Source organism: Calidris pugnax, unplaced genomic scaffold, assembly GCF_001431845.1.
Source record: "Calidris pugnax isolate Ruff unplaced genomic scaffold, ASM143184v1 scaffold24, whole genome shotgun sequence".
NCBI classification, from domain to species: domain Eukaryota; kingdom Metazoa; phylum Chordata; class Aves; order Charadriiformes; family Scolopacidae; genus Calidris; species Calidris pugnax.
In genome coordinates, this window is record NW_015090922.1 from 14,718,860 (window position 1) to 14,728,545 (window position 9,686).

General features: G+C 41.9%; 1 protein-coding gene across 5 annotated transcripts in view; it reads right to left on the reverse strand.

Annotated features, from left to right (window-relative positions):
• DAAM2 (dishevelled associated activator of morphogenesis 2) overlaps positions 1-9,686 on the reverse strand; it is a 217,830-nt gene that overhangs the window by 96,047 nt on the left and 112,097 nt on the right. For all 5 annotated transcript variants that reach the window (XM_014950958.1, XM_014950957.1, XM_014950954.1 and 2 more), the window contains one exon: positions 5,976-6,065. In XM_014950958.1, coding sequence (XP_014806444.1) covers positions 5,976-6,065 — 90 coding nt within the window. The remainder of the gene's footprint in view (positions 1-5,975; positions 6,066-9,686) is intronic.

Below are 9,686 nucleotides of genomic sequence, written 5' to 3' on the forward strand. Positions count from 1 at the left end.
ATTGCTGGCATTTTCCAAACATCCAGTTGAAGGAATGCCGCGGTTTGCAAAGGGCAACATCCTCCCACTATGACTTACCAGTGTTATGAGATTTCCACCGAGCCATAGGCTAACGGAAAGCAAGTCTATTTTCAGAGAATTCATTTGAGAAATTCCACATTTCAGACTGTTTCATCAGCAGTCTCCTGAGCTAAGGAAGTCATGCAGTCACTCAGACCAAAAGCAACCATGGATTCCAGGCGCTGAGAGGGAACCAAATAACATCTTCTGCTACAGCCTATTTCAAGGAGTTGGTCTCATAGCAGTAGCACCGGAGATATAGTAAGTTGCACAGAGCCTTACTGTTGTCCCCTTTCTTTACAGAGCCGTACAGCTGCTTTCCTAGCTTGACTTATGGTCAGCTTAGAAAATCACAAAACAATTTAGGATGGAAGGAGCCTCGGGCAGAAGGGACCTGCTCAAAGCAGAGCTAATTTCAAAGTTAGATCAGGTTGTTCAAGTCATTGTCTAGGTTTGAATACTGAATGAAATTAAAATGTTGACTAAAGAGCTGAACTCCTGTCACAAAGTTCTAAAACATTGGTAGGAAGAGAAACAATTTTCTTATGCCTCCAAGACTTCAGATAAAGTCTGATTCTTAGCTCCAATGTGGTTTTGGAAGGGCTTTGCCCTGTGATCATCAGGTATCCTCATCGTTTAGCCAGCAATACGCTTGCGCTAAGCACTCCAAGTCTGACACAGCTTCTTCAGCCTCCTACTGTCTACCAGCTGCTTCTGCTTTTAGGCTATTGCATGTGCTGTGAGAGTTACTCTGTGTTTTTCAGACTTCCCAAGGGAAGAGAGAGTAGAAGCACCCACCCACCCACACACCCACCCATACTCCCCCCGCTAAACACTTCATGCAAAGCTGGGAGAAAAACTCCCATAAAGTCACATCCAAGCCTCATCAAACCGGGACTCCTTACAAATGGCTTCTCAAATACTGCAGCAAATCATCTTGTGTGTTCGTGTCCGCTGCTCCCAGACACAGCGTGTGGAATAACAGCTCTAAAGAAGGGAACTTAAAGGGACACATTAAATACTCCTTATAACTATAAATCCATAACAAAACAGCTTAATATTCCAAATCAATAACAGACTCCAAGAGTATTTCAAAGAGGAAAAAACACTGCAAGAAGATAGAATTGAAAACAATACAACTTCAAACCACCCACTTCATTTATTATGAGACAACCACGTGCTTGGCACTCTTCATACAGAAAGGATGAACCCCAAAGGGCTTTCATAGCTCAGATCAGACAATACAAACCCAAAAACCCACACTCAGACAACACAATGGTGTGATCTTCATCTGGTGCATTGTATCACTAAATGAGACCAGATGAAGATCCATTTTCTCTCTTCTTTAGGGAATATCTATCTTCCTCTGAATATCTCCATATATATCTCCTCCTTTAAAGTAGGAAACCAAAGAAATGAATACTTTCCTACAGCATAAATTGCAGAACTCCTATCTAAATACAAGAGATGTACTGCAGCCTCCTGCTCACAGACCCTCCTCATGAAGCCTTTAATGCAAAGAAAAGACCTCAGGGTTCTGGAAGAAAAGCCCTGCCATTTCACTCTAGCTGAGAAATAACTGCCTCTTCACAGTGCAAAAACACAGAACAGAACAACCCAGGAACAAACAGTAGGTGCAGGAACTTTCACTCACTTCTTACACTTTTCTCCAAAGGCAAAGATGACTTCAGCTTTTACATTTGCATCCACCTTCTGCTTCATCCCTGCTAGGCTAAAGTAATTTTATCAAAAGCTACAAAAACAGCTTAGATGCCTCCAGCAGATTTCTTTTTCTCCTTTTTTTTTTTTTATACATATATGAATTTATATCATACATATGAATTAATTTTTATATTTACAGTTTTAAGAGGAGGATGAATCCAAGGTACAGGGTGAATTGCACCCTCGAGAAGCTGGAAGTGTAGCTGGGTTTCAAGCAGGTTTTATAGCAGTCATACAGCCTGGTTTTGGACTGGAAATTTTGCTTACAGATCTGCAAGAGTCTGAAGGCAGGCATGGGCATGGGGGTAGAGGACAGAAATACCGTACTCTGTATCCAGCTGCACAATATCAAGCTATACTTTCCCATGACAGAAAAAAAATATAATCAATTTAAGTATTATAAGCATGTACCCTTTTATCAGATGCCATAAATGTCTCTTTCCAGAAAGTTGCAGTGCATTGCTTATTGCTTCACTACTTGAGTATGAATAATCTCACTTGAGTAGGCAAAGCACAATCAACTTAAAGCAGGTATTCCAGAGTACAATTAAAATCAGAAGAGTACAAAATAACTCCAAAATACCTAGGAGAGCTCAACACAGTTATTAGGATGGAGTGTTTTGTCAGTTGATTTGTTTGTTTTGAGAGAAGCTGTATGATACAGCTAGTCCAGTTTTAATATAATTTGGAAAGAGATTTGCTACCAATTTTTCTCTCAAAGAAACACAGAAGTAAAAAAACCTGATTTGTTTAACTCTGCAAAATGTGTGTGCTTCCTACTAAAATGTGCTCAACTGAAGGCTTACAAATTAGTCTCTGGAGGCAGGAAAGGCCATAAAAAGAAAACAACCTGACTTGCTTTCCAATAGTAATAAGTCTAAGAACTTGTAGAATTGTACAGAAGGCAACAAGCTATTGCCTGCACAAAAAGGCCTCATTCTTAGAAACCCAGACTGCATCCAAAGTAATGTGTGCCAAAACAGTGCATTTTCTACCCTCTTTGGGATCCAAATATGGCTCATTTACACATGAAATAATTGAGCTGACAACTTTTTCTTTTCATATCATTATTTGTTCAATATTTAATGAGATTATGTACTAGATACAGCTCCTGGTAAAACTGCACTGGATGACTGGTTTTGTAAACCTTGACATCAGAAATTTACAAATAAATACATCTGAAACCATAGTCTAGTGCTTGATCTAATTCCTTCAAAACATACAACTATTAGGAAATCTAGACATAATTGTACAGGAAGGAATTAGAATTACAGAAGTGGATTATATGTTCTATGTAAGTCTGACTTTCAGCTGATGGTGAGACTTGAGGATTATCCTAAACAAAACCATAATAAAGTACCTGAACTGGGGGAGGATATCATCATATGCGTTCTGTCTACATGTAGCTTTAATTATAACTCAATATGGTATCAGGGAAAGTTCATACTACAGAGAAAGAGGCAATCTAAACCATGTAGTACCGGTGTTTTGAGGAGAGGGTCAGGGTGCCACCAGTGGTGACAGATTAATGATTTTTCTGATGCAAATTAATACAACTGCATCTCTCATCGTCCATTCTGTACTCATTAATGGCAAAGTAGAGGACAGCTGAGACTAAGAACACGTTAACATTTTCCAGTAGAGCAACCTTAATTCCTTGCAAATAGCTACTCCACAAATAAGAGTGAAGCATTCACTACAGCTGCTAGCTGAAGCTACTGCTTTAGATCAAATCATTGGGGATTTTTTTAATAAGAATGGTTTCAGATATGAACCTAGAATGGCCAAAAGTGACCATCACAAGCATGGCTGTATAATACTGTGTGAATGCTCCTCTTTAGATATCATCCACATTCATGAAATTTCAATCCAGAACTGAATCTCCTTTGAGTACTGTGGAACGTTGAGTGGCAAGCTATGCCTCTGGCACAGAACTTTAAATGCACAGACATACATACTTCCCCCATTTCTTCAGGAATGTTTGGTATAAGAAACAGGTGGAATGAGTTTTTTTATACAATAATGACTTTCTACTACCACATTGGGAACAAGTACCATAGAAAGATTATATCCAAAGTCTAACTGCCAAGATAAACGGACAGTGCACCTACAACAATGACTGATCTTCATTTTGGCAAGTGACATTTGTTTACTTAAGATAGTCCACTAATCTCACCACCTTTGGAGCAAATCAGGAAGCTCTGACCTTCCGTTACTTTTAGACTAGAAAGGGCATCTGAGATTAATGATTGTGAGCAGTTGTCTCAACCTGCACTTCTTGACCTTCTAGCTCATAGTGTTTTCACTTGCCACAGTACAAAGCGTAGAGCCCTTGCTTCCCAGGAAACTCAAAGAATCCAACATAGGCAAGACAGGGCTCTCTGGGGGCTTGTCCTGGATGGCTGACAGGATTCTGCCAAGTGAGGAATTGGGCCCTATGTGGCTAAAATTAGATTACAAATTCTTCAGGGAAAAGACAGCTTTCCTCTAAAGGGAAGCCTACAACAAGCTTATCTGCCATTGTAAATCAATGATGATAGGTGGATTAGGTAGTGGGCTAGAGAGAGAGATGTCATCACCCATCATCTGCCTGCCTGTGAGGGAAACAATGAATAACATTGGACAGTTAAGGTTTCAAGTAATTGAAAGGATCTACAATGTAATGAATAGACATCTGGCAACAGCATCCTGTTCCAGTTAGTACATCATTTTGGATATCTGGAGTTGAGCTAACTGAGGTTGCACTATAAATGCGTTATAAAGATTTTTCAGTATGCAACTTCTTTAATTCTGGAGGTCTTTGAGATTTTTATATCAAATCCACTGCTTTAACAAAAAAAAAAAAAAAAGAAACAAAAAAATGTTATGTAGTGAATCCAACCAACATATTAAATGCATTAAGGCCTATTAAAGCCTGAATCTTCCCGCCAAGGCAGACTGGTCCAGGAGGTGGAATGTGTGGTTCTCCAAGACAGCTACAAATAGATACTCTCCCACCAGAGCTGAAAAAGCCAGCTGAGCCAGCCAGCAAAAATGTAAAGCAGACATTAATCACAGCAGCCTGCACCTTCGCTCCACTTGCAAGCTCTGTGTACCAGCAGGAAGAAGAATGGAGGGAACACCAAAGACAGCTGAGCCTAGACTGCTCTTACGCACTTCCTGAATTATTGGTAGCTCACAGGCACTGTAACTAATTTGGTGGTATTAACTTCCCTGTGTGATGCATTTCAGCCAAAAGCAACACAGATGCAAAGCACCCATCTGATTGGTTTCCCTGAGCTTTTCTTTCACGGTAAGAAAGCTAAATTCCCCCCCACCTTTTCCCCAAGGAAAGGAGACCTCAGCAGCCATCTGGAGCCCTCAGCACAAGAAGGACATGGACCTGTTGGAGTGGGTCCAGAGGAGGGCCACAAAGACAGATACTGATGCTCATCTCACCTATGAAGACAGGCTATCTTTGTTTCCGACTGTTTCCTTCCTAGAGCAGCAAAACTTATACCACCACTCCTGCAGGAATTCCTCTTTTACAAGTTTCACAACAGTGATACAACTTGTCAATTCACTTGTCCGTCATTCTGACAGTGACAAAACACCCAATGTGATACATCAGCCTCTGCAGTGCCCCTCTCACTGGTTTGTCAGAAATTTTAAGAACTTGAATGGAGAAGTTTTACATAGAAATTTATAGGAGCTAGTCTTCTTCACTTTCCACCGCAATACAGAACATTTCCTACAAGCTCTAGAAGACCTTTGACTACCAAGTTTTAAGACACCTCTATTATTACATACTTTACAGATATTTGAAGACATTCTGAAAGATTTCAGTAATACATTTTCTATTCTGAGTAACTTACAGAAGCTTTTAAAAATTCTTTAAAATATTTCTATGATAGCTCTTCTTCCAGCTCAAAGGGAAAAACACCCACAACAATAACAACCCAAAAACAAACATGTAAAGGATTCAAGATGGGACAACATATGATTTAAACTTGTGAATAGAAGTCACACATGCATACAGTAGTTATATGAAAGTTGTGCCACGTTCATGCTAATTAAAATCCTTACATCACTTAATCATGTTCTTGAGTAAACAGTAGATAAACACACAGTTCATATCTAGATGTATATCAGTAACTATGCACATGCACACAGAATGTATTGGTGAGTTACTTCAAACAAGACAACACCTGTACCTTCTTTTTGCTGCAGTAAATCTGCCATTTCTTCTCTGGAGGGAGTGCAAACATAGCCTCTCTGTTCTTGTCTGTGAGATCCAATTCATCCTGGAGATTATGAAAAAGAACAACAGAAAAAAGTCAGTCAACATTGGTAACTTCTGATAGGTTGAGAGGAACCTGGACCAGGCATGTTGACTAGCCTTCAATCAAAAGGCAGAGAACTCAGTGGCTCCCAAAGACTCCAAAGACTATTGTTGTCATAATTTTTACCTTGCTACTGCAAGTGATCCCCGTCAGAGCAAACTTAAAAGGACAGGCAGCCTGAAGAACTCCCATGTCAAACTTCCACTACTAATGTTAAATCAAGGATGGGGAAGATCACGTGAAAGGCATGAAGTGGAAAACTCAAAGTACTGGATTATGTGACACAGACACTCCTTACGACTCTTAGAGAAAAGCTAAAACTTCAACACACCTTTTTCCTGGCCTGCAGTACCAGCTTGGTCTTCCGTGGAAGGAGAACTGTGAAATCACTGTATCTTTTAAACAAAGGTCACGAGAGAGTTGTCTAGTGTCAGTAATGTCAACAGCAACCTACAGGTTGAACTATTTGTCCTCTGCACCACACAGTCTCCAGCAAAAGACTACCGGTGTTTCAGACAAAGGGTGTATTTCCACACAGCATCACATCAGGTTGAACAGACCAGCAAATTCAGTCTCTGTTAAGAAAACTGAGTTTGGTGGAACACACCCTTTTACAGCCTAGTCAAGCTTACATTTGTAAAATGAAGGATAATTCAGGGGTCAGTACTGGGACCAGTACTGTTCAACATCTTTGTTGGAGACATGGACAGTGGGAGAGAGCACACCCTAAGCAAGTTTGTTGATGGCACCAAGCTGTGTGATATGGTCAACATGCTGGTGGGAAGGGATACTATCCAGAGGGACCTGGACAGGCTTGAGAGCTGGGTCGGTGCAAACCTCATGAAGCTCAACCAGGCCAAGTACAAGGCCCTGCACATAGCAATCCCAGGCACAAGTACAGGTTGGGCGGAGAATGGATTGAAAGCAGCCCTGTGGAGATGGACTTGGGGGTAGTGGTGGATGAGAAGCTAAACATGAGCTGGCAGTGCATGCTGGCAGCCCAGAAAGCCAACCACATCCCGGGCTGTATCAAAAGAAGAGTGGCCAGCAGGTAGATGGAGGTGATACTGCTCTTCTACTCTGCTCTCATGAGACCCCACCTGGAGTACTGTGTCCAACTCTGGAGTCCTCAGCATAGGAAGGACATGCACCTCTTGAAACAGCTCCAGAGGAGAGCCACAAGGATGATCAGAGGGCTGGAGCACCCCTCTAATGAAGACAGGCTGAGAAAGTTGGGGCTGTTCAGCCTGGAGAAGAGAAGGCTCCAGGGGGACTTTATAACGGCCTTTCAGTACCTAAAGGGGGCCTACAGGAGAGATGGGGAGGGACTCTTTATTGGGGAGTGTAGAGATAGGATAAGGGGCAATGGTTTTAAACTGAAAGAGGGGAGATTTAGATTAGATACTAGGAAGAAACTCTTAACACTAAGGGTGGTGAGGCATTGGAACAGGTTGCCCAGAGAAGTTGTGGATGTCCCATCCCTGGAGGTGTTCCAGACCAGGCTGGATGGGGCTTTGAGCAACCTGGTCTGGTGGGAGGTGTCCCTGCCCATGGCGGGGGGGAGGAACTTAAAAATCTTTAAGGTCCCTTCAAACTCTAACCATTCTATGATTCTATAATTCTGTGACCTGGAGCTGACTCACAACTCTGTCACAAGTTTCCTCTGGATACGCCACCGAATTCCGCAGCTTTGGTTTCTCTTCTGTAAAAGGCGGATAACAATAGACTCCCTTCCTATACAATGTGTCTCTAAAATCATCAAAGCAGAGATTGCTACTTGCTCTGTGTTTATTCAATTCTGACCAAAACAGGCCTCCAATCACAGTCGCCAGTTTCAGGTGCCAATGGGAATTAAACAAATAAGAAAGGTCTCCATAGCAAGCAGGCTGCACGAGCAGGGACAGCCGAAGATGTCTAAATGAGAGTTTCAGCAATATAAATACAAGCTTCCAATAACATTTCAATGAATCAGTTTTGGCAGGGTTTTCTTTTTCCTATATATTTGCAAGTGTTTGGTGAAGGAAGTGTCCAGGGGTCCAATATCAAAATGACATTGCAGTGCTAAGAACGCTACACATGCAGATTCTGGCACCCACACTAACCTAGCCCAAGCAGAGACAATACCTCTTTAACTCAGCCCAACAATGGCTCATTTGGAAAGTGTTCAGGGCTGGGAAACTTGTGAAAACAGTGAGCTAAATTGCACACTGAGCCTGGTAGCGGCTGCTGACAGATTTAAAAGCCCATAGAGATTTCAGCTGCAAAAAGGTACAAAAGAAATGCAAACAGTAACAAGGCGAGGTCAGTGCCAGCAGCCCAAGGTAGAAGAAGCTGGAGGGTTTTTTTAAACAAGAAAAAGTTTAAAGGCAAAAAACCCTTCGCAAAAAAATTTTAGCTGTGCAAGACGAGTGCAAACCATGTGGAAATGTTTAGGGTGAGTTTCCAAACAAGGGGGCAGCCAAGCGAGGCAAGGAGTTTTATCCTTGCTACACACAATTAGAAAGCTCAGGCCAGGATCACATTCTTGGGGGGAGAGGGAGAGTGAAACGACATGTAAGGTCTTAAGACAAGCGAAGGAATGCTGTTGGAGGTCAAGCATGTGGGAGGGAAAGGAGGGGCAGACAGGCAATCAAAAATGCCAGGTTTGGAAGAACCACCAAAGAGGCCAGAATACACATCTGAAATGAGCTGCCTGGGCTCAGCTCAATTCTTTAAAAAATTATGATTGTTTTATTGAACGGCTTAATGATCTTAGCTGCCTTTTTTTTTTTGTTCTTTCTTTTAATGTAGAGTAACTAACCCAGTTTTCTAATCGATTCTGTTCTTTCTGGAGTCTGGTAGCAGATCAGACAAGCAGCAAAAGCTCTTCCCAGAAGCTGTGCACAAACCTGAACGATGATTTCAAACCATATAGGTTCAAGACAATCATTTCATCAAAAGAACGCTCCTATTCACTAAAACCACCCAGAGGGCAAGATGCTGACACTTGGCAGTTTCTAGACACTGCCTTGGACACCTGCAGTATCAGGGACATAAAGAGCACTCTTCAATGGGGCAATATGAATATGCAATTTCCAGTGATGTATTTTTGCATTCTTTTCAGGACAGAAGCCTGAAACTTTGAAAGCATGGAAGATCCAGTGGGAGCAACATGCATCCACACCCTACTTTACTGTGACTCAGGAGGGTAGATTAAGCTGGAAGAACATTAGAAGTCATCACATTAGCTCAGGTAACACAGTAACAAGGAAACTCCTTAGGGTTCCAGGCATAACATGGTCACCAGAGGCAAACCCAAGCACAGCTGACTAGAAAAGCACACGGAGGATGAATTACCCTTCCTTTTGAAATAGCCAGTGTTTGTCTTGGTTAGGAGGCAAAATCCTGGATTCTAACCCCCAGGTCAGATGGGCAGGTAGCAAACAAAATATTAATACAGGGAAAGAGACACCTTCTCCAGGATGCAAAGCAGCAGTCAAGCTCTTCAACACCCTATCCTGAAGTTAGTGTTCAGCAAGTGTGGTCCTTCACTAAGAGGAAGAAAGGAGTGGGAAGAACCAAAGAGGCCTACATGCCCTCCCC